Genomic DNA, 17640 nt, shown 5'->3' with positions numbered 1-17640 from the left:
AAATCCCTCAGTCAAATAAACCAATCCACTCAACTCTACCCTCACTCTAACAAACCAATCCACTCAACCCTATCCTCACTCGCCCCCCCAATTAGACTTACCAAAGTTACTGCTTCATTACTCCACATGGTGGCGCTAGTCAAATTAATAGGGTAACCCTGTGCTGAAGAATATTGGTTGTAAAATTGTGTAAAACTGACACCATAAATCCATAATTTCTGGTATTTGATTATTTAGTATTTGAGTATTTTATCCTCTTCAGTAACACAGATGCTGTGGGGTATTGTAGAGAAAATTGAGTATCGCAGAATCACAGTATCATGATATCATCGTTATCGTGGGGAACCTATCATAATAATATGGTATCGTGAGACCTCCTGTGATTCCCACCCATACGCTTTACACTGGGACTGTTAAAGAGCAGAGGGAGGTCCAGCAGAACCACCCAAAGTTACAAAGTGAAGTGGAGCTGCTAGAACATTGACCAGTCCTTCTGGCTGAATGATGGATCACTTAGCTCCTAATTAGAGCTCCCTCTTTTACTCCCACCTCCACTTTCTCTTTCTTTCCCTCTGTCAGACGCAGTTTTCACACTAGACAGCTGGAGCTGGTGGGTAGAAACACATACACTCTATTTCTGTCTGCGTGTCTGACTCTCTCTCTGCTTACTGAGATGAGATGAGATGAGATGAGTACAGTTATAATTTAATGTACATTTCAGACTAAGAGCTAAGAGAAGTGATGCATTCGACTTAATGCACATTATAATAGGATGACTAGAAAGACATTTCCCATTTCCTCAGAGTGGGACACAATCCAATCTTGCCTTTCAAACATCATATCAATATCTATATGGATTTATTCTGCACATAAAATTAGCGTAATTCACTTGTCAGTTACAGGGGAGTGAATCCATTGACTGTCATCCCTGCCCTGTAGTGCACTAACTTACCAATAACCAGCATGTTCGGTTAGCTTATTTGCTAATCACTGGCTAATAGCACCCCTCCCCCTTTAAATTGAATCGGTTCACTCAAATGCTGCCAAAATCTCTGAAACACGTAGTAAAAAAGTTCCACCTCTTCCTATCAAATTGATGCAAACGCAACAACACTGGAACTCAACACGCTTGAAGGAGAACACTAACTGCTAATTCTGCCCCATCATTAGGTAACAGTCTACACTGGCTAGCATCACCAACTTTGGTGATTGATGGGGGGGAGGGAGGACCATTCTGCCCACCTAGAAAGATAAAGATAAAGATAGTACTATTATACTTTTTTCCATTTAAACTGGGATGATTTAGGTATAGATTGAAGTAGGTAGTTTCCACTAGAATCCTTCACCAGCTCAGGATGGCCACACTGCAAATCAACACTAGTAAAAGCACTTTTTTATACCCAATTTGGAAGCAAATGGCAAATTATCCAATGCCTCCTTCACTAGTAATGCCCCCAATGCTACACTGTTAAAAGTTTATGAACCCCTCTAAGGCGCTTTGACAAAACGTAAAAATAGGGTTTTGAAGCACCCTAAGCTTTCTTGAAGATTCATCAAAGATCCTTAAGAGGTTCCTCAACAGTTTCACCCCTACAAACTCCTCAAAGAACTTTTATTATTTACTAATTTTATCAGAGTATTAGTAGACAGAACACTGCCTCTTTTGGTGCTCTCTCTGACTCTGGCAGCTGATGGCAAGCAAAATCTGGGATTGAATAGTAACCTGGCACAATGGTAACAGTGATAGTGATATATATATATTTTAGTTGGATTCACCATAAAACAACAGTATAGATTAGTTAACTCCAAAGTTTTAGGCTAAACGTTTTTTGGGAATGTACTGAATTTGGAGAAAGAAACAGAAAATGAAAATTGAGAGATGAAGAGAAAAAAGGGAAAAAAGAATGATTGGGGCAGAGGAAAAAAATAGACAGTGCAAGACTGCAAAGAAAGAGAAAGAAAAACAAAAGTGAATGGAGAGTAAGGGAGAAAAAGAGAGAGAGAGAGAAAGAGAGAGAGAAAAGAAAGCAACATGGAAAAGATAATAAGTTGTGCGAGAGATAAAGAATGACTGAGAGATAAAGAATGAGAGAATGATACGCACAGATAGAAAGAGAAACAAGAAAGAGTTCAACAAGAAATAAGAGAAAGAAAGAGAGAAGAGATAGAGAGAGAAAAAGAAAGAGAGAGAAGCAGTGAATGCATTTAAGTAGGTCACAGATTATTAATAGAGATCCAGTGGCGTGGAGAGAAAGAAAGAGAAGGGGGAAACGAGCGAGCAAGGGAGAGAAAGAGAGAGAGAGAGAGAGAGGAAAATGAGTGTGGAAGAGAGTGAGAGGGGATGGACGGGTGGGGGATGGGAGGATAGACACTGATGGAGAGAGAAATAGAGAGGGAGAGAGAGAGGAGAGAGCAGGCAGATGGACACAGATGATACTGCAGATATGTGATGTATGAATGCGTGTGTGTATATATATATATATTTATTTATGTGTGTTTGTGTGTGTGTGTGCGCGTGTATATGTGATGTATGTGTGTGTGTTGTATGTGTGTCTGTGTGCTCGTTTGACAGCATGAAGCAGAGAATGAGTCGTAATTACACGTCTCGGTACGTTTGTTCTGATTGGACGGGTTCCCTTCATGGCAGCCAATGAAATCACTGAGGTTTCTCTGATTTGCATAATGCTGAACTCCATGGGAGCGCTCTGGAGCCACACTATACTGTGGCCTACATTTTTCTCCAAACATATGATTCATACATACATACATACATATCTCATACATACATTCATACATTCAAACGTACATACTGTATATACATACATACATATATACATACAAACTATCATACATAAATACATACACTCCCCTCCACACTATTTCTGCTGTAGGCTAAAATATTTGATTCGTTGAGACAAAATATCAACATTTCACCTTTTATTTCCAGGTATTTACATCTGGATTTAAACCTACCCTTTTCTTGTGAGTAAAAAGTATTGGAACAGATAAACTTACATTAAAGCGAGTAAGACTGGAATACTGTCACCTGTTTCAGTTGCTGTTTATTTTGAGGTTTACTCCCTTCAGTCTCCTCTTATCATATAAAATGCAGCTCTATAGCAGGGGTCGGCAATTAAGTTTGGCTGTGGGCCAGATATTTTCCAAGCCACTACGTGACGGGCCACAAAAAAAAATATCTGTTTTACAATGAAGTGTAACTAGTAGCTCTCCAGCCCAGAGGGTTGTTGAACCCAATTGCAGAACAGTTGATCTTAAAGCAGGTAAACCCAAGAAGAAAGGAAAAAATAAATAAAAATAAACACAGCGCTCCTCATGCGGGATCGAACCCGTGTCGTCAGGGTCGTGGTCCTAAACACTACCGCTGCCCCAGCTAGTGAACTGGGACACGGCTGGGAAAAAGTGCCCTTATAAGGAGATAGGGAGCCCAAGAACGGGCAGAAACTAAAGTCATGCCAAGCGCGACAGAGAGACAAGCAAGGAATGTAAACAAAAGCTCACCAGAAAAGCATTTTATTTTATTTTTTTTATTATCGTTCATTATAGTTCAAACAATCTCACGGGCCAGATGTTTCATTTTTGTGGGCCACATCGGGCCCCCGGGTGGCCTACTGCATAGCCCTGCTCTATACCTTCCACTGTCTTCCCCTGATGAACTTCTATCTAGTTTTGGCAGAGGGTTGGGGGGAAGGTTCTGGGGGTATAACTCTAGGTGGTAGCTGTGGTACCTCTTATGATGGTATGTTTGCAGTGCTGCTCCAAGTGGTTACATCACTAGGCAGTCTATGCGGTGTTTCAGGTAACTGCAAGGGTGGTCCAATGTGGCAAATATGGTATTTTATATGGTATATGTATTTCTTTGCTGTGGGTTTGCCAAGTGTTTGATATACTGTTTTAAAGGATTGCGATGTGTTATTACTTGTTATCTATGGGGTCATGTGGTGGTAGTAAGTTTGCTAATTGGTTGCTATCATGTTGTATGTTGCTAGGCCAGATGGTAAAAAGGCAGTAGCTGTGATATCTTTTGTGGTTGCAATGTGTTTGCTTAGTGGTTGCTAAATTGTTCCATGGAGTTGTAGTGATTTTTTGTGGTATTCCAAGTGGTTGCTGAGGTGCTGAAGTGGTTACATTACTGGGCAGTTTCTGTGGTGTCCCAGGTGGCTACTAGGGTGGTCCATGTGGCAGTGGTAGTATAACGGTGGTATATATTGTGGGTTTTCTCAGCAGTTTTAGCTGTTCTAAAGGTAGCACTGCTGTTTTGCTGTCAAAAGTCAGAAGAAAAGTTTTTGTTTGTGTTTTTTTTTTAACTCATCCTTTCTCTCCCTTCTTTCTCTTCTAGACTCTGCTGGTTCTGTCCAGCCTCTCGGCCATTGCTCTCGTTCTGTCCCTGCTCGTCGTTCTCTCCTTCCTTATCCACTACTGCTGCTGCCACCGTGGCGATGGGGGCAGGGACGCCGAGGAAGAGGAGGAAGATGACGACGCCAGCGGCGGCCATGGTTACAGCGGCAAGAAGGGGCGGGGCATCTGCTGCGTCACATGGGTGTCGGTGGCTGCAGTGACACTGTGCTGGTAATTGACTTGTTAACATTTCAAATGCATGGCGAATGGTCTGGGCTTAAGGACAAATTACAGAAAGTTAAGACAGGCTACCATCACCTATTAAACAATAGAAGAAGAAAAAGAACAAGTGTTGTGCCAAAATCTGACTTGACCCTTGGCGATGTGCAGGCAGGTTACACAGCAAGATGGGTACATCAGATTATGCTGGTGATTCTGTATCTGCACCTAGGTACACAACACCTAGAAAGAAAACTTCACAATTTTACAAATCAGTGTGAAGTACAGGGAAACTCTTTCGACATAGTTGATGAGAGGATGTAGTAAAGTTACTCTTGTTACCCATTAGCCTTATTAGCCTCATAAAATAAAGAAGCACAATACCAGACCATTAACTGCCAACCACTAATTGACAGCTTTGTGATAGGGGGAGTCCTAATGAGTGGGTTGGGTAATTGGGCGTGTAAATTGGGGAGAAAATGGGTAAAATTAGAAATAAAAATAATAAAAAAAGCACTATATTTACATGCTTACTGCATTTCACTGTTTGACATAGTGTGAATTTTGGCAGTAGTTATTTAATAGAAATAGACATTTTACCTTGACTTCCATTTAAAAGTTAAGAAGGCTTTTTCATTCTTCTGTAAAGAATATATATATGTATATATATATATATATACAGTGTATCACAAAAGTGAGTACACGCCTCACATTTCTGCAGATGTTTGAGTATATCTTTTCATGGGAAACACTGACAAAATGACACAATGAAAAGAAGTAGTAGTGGTGTAGCTTATATAAAATAAATTATTAAAATAATTCAATATACAGTCATAAATATCTAAACCACCGGCAACTAACTGGAGTTTACCGGAGTCTCACAGGTTACCACTGGAATGCTTTTCCACTCCTCCATGACGACATCATGGAGCTGGAGAATATTCGAGACTTTGCACTCTTCCATCTTTTGCTTGAGGATGCTCCAAAGATGTTCTATTGGGTTTAGGTCTGGAGACATGCTTGGCCAGTCAATCATCTTTACCCTCAGTCTCTAGAGGTGTGTTTAGGGTCATTATTATGCTGGAACTCTGCCTTGCGACCCAGTTTCCGGAGGGAGGGGATCAGGCTCTGCTTCAGTATTTCACACAGTACATATCGGAGTTCATGTGTCCCTCAATTAAAAAAATGTAAGTCCCCAACACCTGCTGCACTCATGCAGCCCCAGACCATGCCATTCCCACCCCCATGCTTGACTGTAGGCATGACACACTTATCTTTATACTCCTCACCTGATTGCAGCCACACATGTTTGAGACCATCTGAACCAAACAAATTAATCTTGGGCTCAATCAGACCATAGGACATGGTTCCAGTAATCCATGTCCTTTGTTGACATGCCTTCCCTTAGCAAACTGTTTGCAGGCTTTCTTGTGTACAGACCTTAGAAGAGGCTACCTTCTGGGATGACAGCCATGCAGACCGATTTGATGTAGTGTGCAGTGTATGGTCTGAGCACTGACAGGCTGACCCCCCCCCCCCCATCTCTTCAATGCCGAGCTTCACGTGCACTTAGCTTCTATGGACGACCAAGGTCTTTTCTGAGTGGACCCTGCTCTTTTAAAACACTGGATGATCTTGGCCACTGTGCTGCAGCTCAGTTTCAGGGTGTTTGCAATCTTCTTGTAGCCTTGGCCATCTTCATGTAGCGCAAGAAGTCGTCTTTTAAGATCCTCAGAGAGTTCTTTGCAATGAGGTGCCATGTTGTAACTTTCAGTGACCAGTATGAGAGGGTGTGAGAGCAGTACTACAAAAGTAAACACACTTGTACACTAACTACACTAAGTCACATGCCATTTTGGGGGGGAAATGATGATGTTAAAAATGTTAAAGTGTCATTTTGTCAGTGTTTTCCCATGAAAAGATATACTTAAATATCTGTATATATAATACACATTAGAACCCATTGTTAAGACATTGTCCCTTATACTGACCTCTTTTTTCTGTGTGTAATGGTGAAGGAACTTCTTGCTTTTTGCTTACACACACACAAACACACACACACACTCACACACAAACAACAAACAAAGCACAACAACATGTGTTTGCTGCTTGTATCACAATATGAATAACTGTGTCAGCCGCTCACCCCTCCTTCTCTAGTGTAATCTGGGTCAAACACAGAGAAATTGGGTTGTACCATTTCTGCCGGGGTGCAGGGGATTTGAGTAACATCTGGCCCGGAGCTTTAATCTGAAAATGTGAATATGGGTGAGAAGTGTAAGCACAGGGAGGGAGGGTCTTTGTTTCGGTGTTTTTCGGCTTTGCCGTAACAGCAAGAATTATTTGGACAAAACGTTTTTTTCTGAGCGTCGGCTTTTCCTCACTCCTGGATCCGGCGCTCTTCATCTGCTGGAGTCATTCAGCATGTTCAACCACTGAATTAAACATAACCCCCCCACCTCACGCTCGCTCACTCAATTCAGTTCAATTCAGCACAGCTTACAGTCTTATAATTAAAAGACCCTTTCTACGGAAAACTGAATCAACAAAAACATGAAAAAGCCATCGATAAAAAACAAGCCACTACTCAAACTTTACTACACTGTAATAAACTTTTCTGTAAGATAAAAAGGAAATATATTTTTGATAATAGGGGCTAGGTAAAACAAACTTATAAATACAGCTGTCCCTTTATCCAAACAAATACAAATATCTATTCACATTAGTTTTTAAAGCAGTATAAGTATATTACAGATTTTATACAAATATGATACAAGGTTTTACAGCATTACATGGTGTTACACGCCGTTACACATTGTTACACATTGTTACACAGCGTTACACAATGTTAAACAATGTTACATGACCCTATATGGCATTACACACATTACACAGCATTATACAGCATGTTACGAGGTGTTACACAGCTTACACATTGTTACATGATGTTACACAGTATACATAGTGTTACACAGCATTGCATAGTGTTACACAACATTACATGGTGTTATGCAGCATTACATAGCGTTACACATTGTTACACAATGGTGTGCTGGGTCACACAGCGTTACACAGCATCATACAATGTTAAACAGCATTAAAAAGTGTTACACAACATTACTCTGTGTTATACAGCATTCTACAGCATGAAATAGTGTTACACAACATTACTCTGCGTTATACAGCATTCCACAGTGCTACACAACATTGCACAGCAGTGCACAACATTACACAGTGTTACACAGCGTTACACAACATTACATGGTGTTATACAGCATTACATAGCGTTAAACAGCGTTACGTAGCGTTACACAGCATTAAACAATGTTACGTAGCGTTACACAGCATTAAACAGTGTTACATAGTGTTACACAGAATTAAACAGTGTTACATAGTGTTACACACATTAAACAGTGTTACATAGTGTTACACAGCATTAAACAATGTTACTCAGCGTTACACAGCATTAAACAGTCTTACATAGAGTTACACAGCCTTTAACAGTGTTACACAGCAATAAACAGTCTTACATAGAGTTACACAGCAATAAACAGTGTTACATAGCGTTACACAGCACTAAACAGTGTTACATAATGTTACACAGCATTAAACAGTGTTACATAATGTTACACAGCATTAAACAGTGTTACGTAGCGTTACACAGCATTAAACAGTGTTACATAATGTTACACAGCATTAAACAGTGTTACATAATGTTACACAGCATTAAACAGTGTTACGTAGCGTTACACAGCATTAAACAGTGTTACATAGTGTTACACAGCATTAAACAGTGTTACATAGTGTTACACACATTAAACAGTGTTACATAGTGTTACACAGCATTAAACAATGTTACTCAGCGTTACACAGCATTAAACAGTCTTACATAGAGTTACACAGCATTTAACAGTGTTACACAGCAATAAACAGTCTTACATAGAGTTACACAGCAATAAACAGTGTTACATAGCGTTACACAGCATTAAACAGTGTTACATAATGTTACACAGCATTAAACAGTGTTACATAGCGTTACACAGCATTAAACAGTGTTACATAGTGTTACACAGCAATAAACAGAGTTACATAGTGTTACACAGCATTAAACAGTGTTACATAGTGTTACATAGCATTAAACAGTGTTACATAGTGTTACACAGCATTAAACAGTGTTACATAATGTTACACAGCATTAAACAGTGTTATGTAGCGTTACACAGCATTAAACAGTGTTAAATGGCGTTTCACAGCATTAAACAGTGTTACATAGTGTTACACACATTAAACAGTGTTACATAGAGTTACACAGCACTTAACAGTGTTACACAGCGTTACACAGCAATAAACAGTTAATTAAGTTATTATAATTAATTAAGTTTTGTGTCTTGTGGTCCGCATAATCAAAAGTTAAAAGGTAACACTCTACAATGAAGGTACATTAATTAACAGTACAACATAATCTCTCAAATTAATTAATAATTGACACTAATAAAGACTACAATAACATTATTATTTACAACATACAGCATTTAAATGTAATTATGTTTAATAATGTCTTAACTAGTATCAATTAATAAATAAGTTGACATATTACATTATCCTTTAATTAATGTTTATTACTGTTGTACTAGTACTGTTATATGGACCTTTATTGTACAGTGTTACCAAATAAAATAGCAAATTAATACAACTGAACAAGTTCAAGTTTGTAGGAAATGGATGGAGACTGTGCAAGACTTTGGCAAAGCGCCAGTGGACAACGGTGTAGTGCTATTTTAAACAAATGTCAGAGTTTTACTGCCCCATATAATAATTAGAAAAAGATTTTTGATTTGTCCTTAAGCTGAAATGTTAGATATTTCATCTGTAAGAAGTCAAACATAACTGTACAGATTTTGTTGCCAAAACAAAACATGCTTAGCAGATCACGAAACTCAGTTTTAGCTGATTTTAGTGAAGATCGGTGAGATAAAAGTGAGAATTTTAATATATTTTGCTTTATATTGCAGTAAACAATTTGTCATATATTGTTTTTTTTCAGTTTTGAGGAATTTGTCATATTATTTCCCAGCTCTGTTTTTTTTTCTCATGTCAATTTGATCTCCCCCCTCTTTTCTCTCTTTCTCTCTCTCTTTCTCTTTTATTCCTTCTTTCGTGTTTCGGCGCTCTCACAGTGTTGCCATAGGCGTTGGTTTCTACGGCAACAGCGAGGCGAACGATGGGATGTATCAGTTGACCTCGTCTCTGCTCACTGCCAATTACACACTGGCTTCCATCGATCTGCTGGTGAGAATACACACACACACACTCTCACACACACACACACGCACACACACACATGTAAGACCTGATACACACACATAGGCCTACGCATTCATGTAGCTACCGCTGACCTGTTAGTGGAAACCACCCGAGGACCAAATTAAATGTAGGTTACAGTGTGGGTGCGTGTGTGGGTGTGTGTGTGTGAATAAGCCTGAGGTTGGTGTGGTTAGAATTTAACTGGTGTTTATGGGTGAGTGTCATAAACACACAGGGTGAGACTATTGATTTTGTGTGCTTGCAAAAGTGCTTGGCCCCGTTGACTGCTGTTTGTGGCGATTTTAGCGGTCCAATCACGGAGTGCAGCTAATAAAGATACACAATTAGACAAATACAAAAATACACAGACCAGGTGTTTGTGTGTGGGTGTGTTCATTGCATAAGCCACACACCCCCAGCCAAATTTACTGTGATTGATTGAAGCTAGATGCCTAGATGCAACAAATGATAAAAAGAGGCATTTAGAAAAGAGCTGACCTCAACCTGATAGAACACCTTCGTGATGAATTAGTGGATGAGTGGAGACTGTGAGCCAGGCCTTCTCGTCCAAAATCATTGCCGAACCTCACAAAGGTGCATCTGAATGGTCAAATTAAACACACTCCTAACACACCTTGTGGAAAGCCTTTCCAGAAGAGTTGAAGCTGTGCTATAGCTGCAAAGGGTGGGCCGACATCTTTTGTTACCACTCCTCTGTAGTGTCCTACCTTACCCTATTCTATCAATATTCCACCCCTCCAGATTTGGGACACCGTGGCCGTCCTGCAGCGGTCAGTCTCTGGTCCTCTGACCTCTCTGGAGGACGTGTTTGGTGGGAATAAACCGGCCCTGGTGTCGACGCGGTCCTGCAGGCGTCTCTCTGAGCGCGTGGCTTCCCTCCTCTCCTCCCTGTCTCTGGGTCGAGGGGTCCGGGCCGTTACTCCCGGACTGTCAGGGATGAACGGGAGCGACAGTATAGTGGGATTATTAACCCCCGTCCCCCCCTCTGTAGCCCCAACACTGACCCCATCGTCCACAGCCAACAGCGTTCCTGCACCCTTCTCACCGGGGTGGGCTGCCAGCACACTCATGGTCAATGAGGACTACAGGTAAGGCAGGGGAAAAACGACAATGCAAATTAATAGCAATTCATGCATATTTTAGGTTTATTTAGTGGATTGGCTGTGTTTTAGGCAGATGTACTGCTTTACCTATTTTAGGCTGAATTATCTTTTTTATTTTAGTTTGATTTGTAATTAATATTTGGGTTTTAGGTCAGATTACTGATTTTTGTATTTTTTTTTTTATGATTTATTGATTTATATTTGTGTTTTAGGCTAACTTACTGATAAATATTTCTGCTTAGGTGGATTTACTGTTTTATCTTTGTGTTTTAGGCTGATCTATTGGTTTATTTTTGTGTTTTAGGCTGATCCATTGGTTTATTTTTGTGTTTTAGGCTGATTTATTGGTTTATTTTTGTGTTCTAGGCTGATTTATTGGTTTATCTTTGTGTTTTAGGCTGATTTACTGATGCATATTTGTGTTTTAGGCTGATTTACTGGTTTATCTGTGTGTTTTATGCTAAGGCTGATTCAATTGTTTATCTTTGTGTTTTCGGCTGATTCAATGATTATTATCTGTTTTAGGCTGATTTACTGGGTTATTTAGCAATATACCTTTGTGTGTAAGTAGGGTTGGGGAAAATGTGGTGATTTGTTTTTGTGTTTTATGTTTCTTTAGTAATTATCTTAGAGTTTTAGGCAAATTAAATGGTTTATCTTTTAGTTTTAGGCTACTTCAATGATTTATCTCAGTGTTTTAGGCTGATTCAATGTTTTTTCTTTGTGTTGTAGGCTGATTCAATTGTTTACCTTTGTGTTTTAGGCTGAAGATATTTCTCTCTCTTTGTGTTTTTGGGTGATTCAATGTTTTTTTTCTGTTTTAGGCTGATTTACTTGTTTATTTAGTAATATATCTTTGTGTATTAGTAGCGTTGGGGAAATGTGGGGATTTATTGATTTGTCTTGTTTATGTTTATTTAGTGATTTATCTTTTTGTTTTAGGCTGATGTAGTGATAATCTTTGTGTTTTAGGGTGATTTTTCTCAGTTTTAGGATGATTTACTAGTTTGTTTAGTAATATATATTTGAGCATAAGTAGGGGTTTGATTAATTGATCTTAGGCTGATTTATTAATTTATTTTGGTGTGTTAAATTAGATGGATCACCTTAATGCTTTAGGCTGATTTATGGGTTTATTTCTGTGTTTTATTTTCTTTTATGTTTTAGATGTATTGGTTTATTTTATAGTGGGTCCTTTACTGTACCTGTGAATAACATGTTTTCTTCTTTGTTTAGGTGGCTCTCGTATGTGTTGCTACTGCTTCTGGATCTGGTGGTGTGTCTCTTTATTCTGCTGGGTTTGGCCAAACAGGCCCGATGGCTGCTGATCCTGTGAGTGATACACAGTTACACTGTCTGATTATTTTTGCTCTACAGTAAGAAGTTTAAAATATGATGAAATACATCAGAGTTTTTATTTCCAGATATTTACTTGTAGATGTGTTAAACAACCAAAATGTATGACCCTTTTGTGGATGCACTACCCAGGACCCTGTTTTACGCCCAGGGTAGGCACATTGCGATGCTCATTGCTATCTTACACCCGGTTACACAGCCTTACAAACAGTTTGTTTTCACAACTTCTGCCTGCGTCATTTAAATAGCAACAGCGCTTGTGGATATATATATATATATATATATATATATATATATATATATATATATATATATATACGCTGGTGTGCGTGGTGGTCTGGAGATTGCTTCTTTGGCGGTTCAATTCCACACAGCACTCTGCAGTGCTTCTAGTGGTAAGAACGTCTATGAAAAGTTCATACCAGACCGCAAATTACCAGTACCAGTACCAGAAAACCAGTATATCGGATAAGCTGGTATCCCATCCAGCAGTACTGTGGCTTAATAATCACAATATAGCTTAGTAACAAATCACACTGTTTTTTTTTACTAGAATATTGTAACTTGTTTTTAAATAAATAAATTTGACTGAGAGTTTTAATGAAGACAATAAAAGCTAGTGTAGCTCCATATTCTACATTCAACAGTTTAAAAAGAGGTTTACGAATGTGCCATCAGCAGAGTGTGAGTGCATAAATAAAACTGCGTTACCAGGCTCTATCATTTTTGTCACATAATTAATTTGTGTTTAAAAAAATGTGTTAAGGTTTCCAGATTAACTGCATGCTTTGCCACGTTAATGTTGACAGCCCTAGTATAAAACTCTTATTTTTTATTTATACTAGAAAAATATTTATTTTACTGCAGTAGTATACTCTGAAATTAGTTTTCAACTAACAAACTAACACATCTTACTCTGAATATCAGGAAATAAAAGCTGATATTGTGATGTTTTATGATGTGCTGTGATGTATTATGATGTATTGTGCTTTATTGTGATATATCCCAGTGTGCTAATGCTAATGGATGCATGTGATGGTCAGTGGCCGTCAGTCAGGAAGCAGAGGGGTTCTGTTTAGCCTGCTGAGACATGCAGGAAACAGGCAGATGGTGACAGCCAGTGTGTGTGTGTGTGTGTGTGTGTGTGTGTGCAGGATGACGGTGTTGGCCTGGTTGGCTCTGTTTCTGAGTTGGGGGTCTCTCGGCCTGGAGACGGCCACAGTGGTGGTGAGTAATTCTGGACCGGCTACTGCAGCCCATCACAAACCACAGAGAGTGAAAAACAGCTCCCTACAGGAGGCCATTCACAACAGAACAGAGCCTCTGTGTGTGTGTGTGTGTGTGTGTGTGTCTCTGTGTGTGTGTTTCTGTGTGTGCGTGCATAGTCTGTATATCTAATATTTCTAATTTTGAGATTATTAATGCAATATTATACGGGCTTCGAGTGGTCCAGCAGTCTAAAGCGCTGCCACTATGATCACAAGATCCCGGTCATGCAGCTTGCCATCAGTTGCCAGAGCCCTGAGAGAGCACAACTGGCTTTGCTCTCTCTGGGTGGGTAGATGGCGCTCTTTCCCCTGGTCAGTCCGAAGGGTGATGTCAATCAGCACGAGATGTCTTTGAGCTGATGCATTGGAACTACAAAACGAAACTTGGCATCAGCAGCAGTTTGAAAAGAGCCGTGTGTCGGAGGCATCAGAAGCTTGTGTTGTGGCATCATCTTTTATGGGGGATATACAGCTGAGTAGCAGCTGAATGGGTTGTCCTAGATAAATCAATTTTTTAAAATAAAATACTAGAAATATAAATAATAGAAATACTATAGTATACTATAAAACAAGTTTATAAAATGAATTATTATTTTTTACCTTTTTGTAGTTGTTTTAAGTGATTTAATCTACTAAAAGTGTCTCATTTTCTTGGCAGATCAGTTTGCTTAATTTAGGAAGAAAGAACTAAAGCTTAATACAAGCAAACAAAAGCTATAAAAAGTGAAATATTCTCAGCAAATTCTGACAAAAATGCAAAAATCTGATTTTTTTAAAAAGACTTTGATATTTAAACTAGATTTTAAAGGATCTAACTTCAGGGTTCCCGCAGGTCCTTAAAAAGTCCTAAAATGTCTTATATTAAAATATGGGTCTTAAATTGTCATACGTTGACTGTATATTTGCTGGAATTACATTTTTAAATGGTGCGTTTAATGCCAGTGGGAAAAACACAGTGACCCATCTAATCCAGGGAGAGAACTAAGGTTAGCAGAGAGCTAGCTAACATTAAAAGTGAGTTAGCTAACATACTAACTTTAGCTAGCTAAAGCAAGCTAGCTAATGTTACCAGGGATAGAAGTGAGGTTAGCGGAAAGTTAGCTAACATTAGCAGTGAGTTAGCTAACACACTAATGTTAGCAGCAAGCTAGCTAATGCTACCAGGGATAGAACTAAGTTTAGAAGAGAGCTAGCTAACATTAGCGGCGAGTTAGCTTACATACTAACGTCAGCAGAAAGTTAGCTAATGTTACCGGAGAGAGAACTAAAGAAATTATGACTACATTTTTGGGTCTTAAATTATATTTATTGAGGTAATAAAAAGGTCTTAAAAAGCATTAAATTTGACTTTTAAAATGGTGGAAGAACCCTGAAATTTAAAGGTGATAAATTTAAGTTTTTCACTTATAATTATAAAATATTTTGCAAAATTATATTGCATATGGATACTTAAAAATACATTAATACACATGGGATACATCATTAAACAAATACTTAAATACACACACATATACCAAATAACTAATAAAACGAACAACTGCTACATTCACTTTCAAAAACAGCATAAATACAGATACAACATTTTTGTGTGTCAGCATTTCACCTGCTCTTGGCAATGAATGTAGTCAAATACTCAGAGATGCTCCACAATCTAGTATGAATGTCCTACCTGGTCTGTCGAGACAGTTACTCCAACAAAAGCAGGATTAACTCTTTTTTTTTTTATAATACTGCTGATTCTGGAAGAACCCATGAATAAACAGGTGTCCCAATACTTTATAGAGTGGGAGTCACAGGGCATTTCACGAAATGATATTATCACGACACATTGCCCACGTGAGTCTTGATACTCGATTCTCTCCGGTACTAATAACATATGACATCTGTGTTACTGAAGAAGATAAAACACTTAAAATAAAATAAGCAAATACCAGGAATTTGGGATTTATTGGTGTCAGTTTCAAACAATTTAACAGCTAATATTCCTTACTGCAGGTTTATTAACCGTAGTTGTTTGATTATAGCGCCACCATGTGGAGTAATGAAGCAGTAACTTAAGTAAGTCTAATTAGGGGGTGTCTATATTTCAGTGAATATATTCATATTTGACGTCACGTACTGATTATGTATTTCAAATGTATATCTGTATAATACCGATATTTTGACCCACCCCTCGTTGAGAAATGAGAAACCAACTATGTACTGACACTGTATAAAAACAAGTGTGCTAGTTTTCTGGAAATGTCCCTGTGTTAAACAGTGTGTGTGTGTAGTGTAGGGTAGTGAAAGTGCTATGAATGGGAATGGGAATCCTAAAAGTTTCAACAGTCACTTGAGTGTGTGTGTGTGTGTGTGTGTGTGTGTGTGTGTGTGTGTGTTAAACTGTGAAAAGCTTGTTCAGCTAGGGAACGCTGCAGTAATGGCAGAGACCCAAAAAGCCAAGAAAATGGGTTACAGATTAAAGAACGCGTGTGTGCGTGTGAGTGTGCGTGTGTGTGTGTGTGTGTGTGAGTGAGTGAATAGATCTGTGTGTCGTACTGAGTGGCTCTTTGTGAGATGAGAAAAAAAAGAAGCTGAGTTGAAGATGGCCATGAGAGGTCCTCGGAGCGAGAGAGACATATATAGTGAGAGAGAGAGAGAGAGAGAGAGAGAGAGAGAGAGAGAGAGAGAGAGAGTTAAAATAACGTTTGAAATTTAGGCAAGAATGTCGTGGTTTAGACTTCAGATATGTGGTTTATTTGTTGTTCAAAAAAATGGGTGACATCATCAAGTATGCAGCTGTTCCAATTACAGAATAAAAGTCCCACATCTTCCCATCCTCGGAGGAGAGTACACACTCGCAAGTCGAACTTGCCAAGTCCGTACTGGCGAATTACGAGAGTCTAAACTTGTGTACTCTGTAATGAGAAACGGCCACAGTCTCACTGCAACACACTCTAAGACATGTTGTCTAGTTGACAGACTTTAGGAGGGGGAGTGCATCGTTGGACTGAGCGAAGCAGAATGCTTGCTTCAAGTAATTGCCTTCCATCCAGGCAGTCTGTCAGGTTTTGGCCTTTGTTTGCAGTGATGTCATGGATGAGAAACCTGAACTGCTATGGACTGCAATGGAAAATTTAGTTTGGAGTCCTACAGCAATTGAGTTAATTGAGTATGGAGGCCTCATGGTAAGAAAAACTCTGCCCCAGCTGAGTTTAGGGGATTGCAAAATTAATTCAGTGGAAGTTCATGAATTCCCCAAATCCCGTTGGACCAACACCAGTATTTACTTGACTTATCAGCTTTCTTTTGTGCTTGTCAGTTGACTTATCATGACTTAATTTCAAGTTAATTTAAACTTATACTGCATGTAAACCATAGATAATTCATAATCAGAGTAAAATAGATTGACCTTCATTACAAGAGGATTTAAAAAATGCATTTTGTGAGTTTCAGTCAAATAAAATACAGCTCTGGAAAAAAATTAGGAGACCACATTAGTTTCTGAATTAGTTTCTCTGATTTTGCTATTTATAGGTATATGTTTTAGTAAAATGAAAATGTTGTTTTATTCGATAAACTACGAACAAAAACTCTCCCAAATTCCAAATATAAATATTGTCATTTAGTTTTTATGCATCTTGGCATGTTCTCCTCCACCAGTCTTACCCACTGCTTTTGAATAACTTTATACCACTACTGGTGTAAAAATTCAATCAGTTCAGCTTGGTTTGATGGCTTGTGATCATCCATCTTCCTCTTGATTATATTCCAGAGGTTTTCAATTTGTTAAAATCAAAGAAACTCATCATCAGAGTGAGGTAGGGTGGTAATCATCCAACATCCTGACCTTACTAATTCTTGCAATGGATGCAATCAAATCCTGACAGCAATGTTCCACAATGTAGTAGAAGACGTCTTTGGACAGGAGAGGCCAGTACTCCAACAAAGGCTGAATTAACCCTTTTTTAAAAATAACCTTGATTAGAGAGGAAACAGTGAAAGAGCAGGTGTCTTAATACTTATTGTATATA

The 17640-nt window shown here is 38.8% G+C and overlaps 1 protein-coding gene across 6 annotated transcripts in view; it reads left to right on the top strand.

Annotated features, from left to right (window-relative positions):
- The window catches only part of ttyh1 (tweety family member 1), a 64244-nt gene that overhangs the window by 22253 nt on the left and 24351 nt on the right, over positions 1 to 17640 (top strand). For all 6 annotated transcript variants that reach the window (XM_022674018.2, XM_022674019.2, XM_022674015.2 and 3 more), the window contains exons 3-7: positions 4358 to 4587; positions 9753 to 9864; positions 10642 to 10988; positions 12240 to 12335; positions 13514 to 13586. In XM_022674018.2, coding sequence (XP_022529739.2) covers positions 4358 to 4587; positions 9753 to 9864; positions 10642 to 10988; positions 12240 to 12335; positions 13514 to 13586 — 858 coding nt within the window. The remainder of the gene's footprint in view (positions 1 to 4357; positions 4588 to 9752; positions 9865 to 10641; positions 10989 to 12239; positions 12336 to 13513; positions 13587 to 17640) is intronic.

This window comes from Astyanax mexicanus, chromosome 6, assembly GCF_023375975.1.
Source record: "Astyanax mexicanus isolate ESR-SI-001 chromosome 6, AstMex3_surface, whole genome shotgun sequence".
Lineage (NCBI taxonomy): Eukaryota > Metazoa > Chordata > Actinopteri > Characiformes > Acestrorhamphidae > Astyanax > Astyanax mexicanus.
The sequence above is the reverse complement of the archived record's forward strand: the minus strand, read 5'-3'. Positions and strand labels throughout refer to the sequence as shown.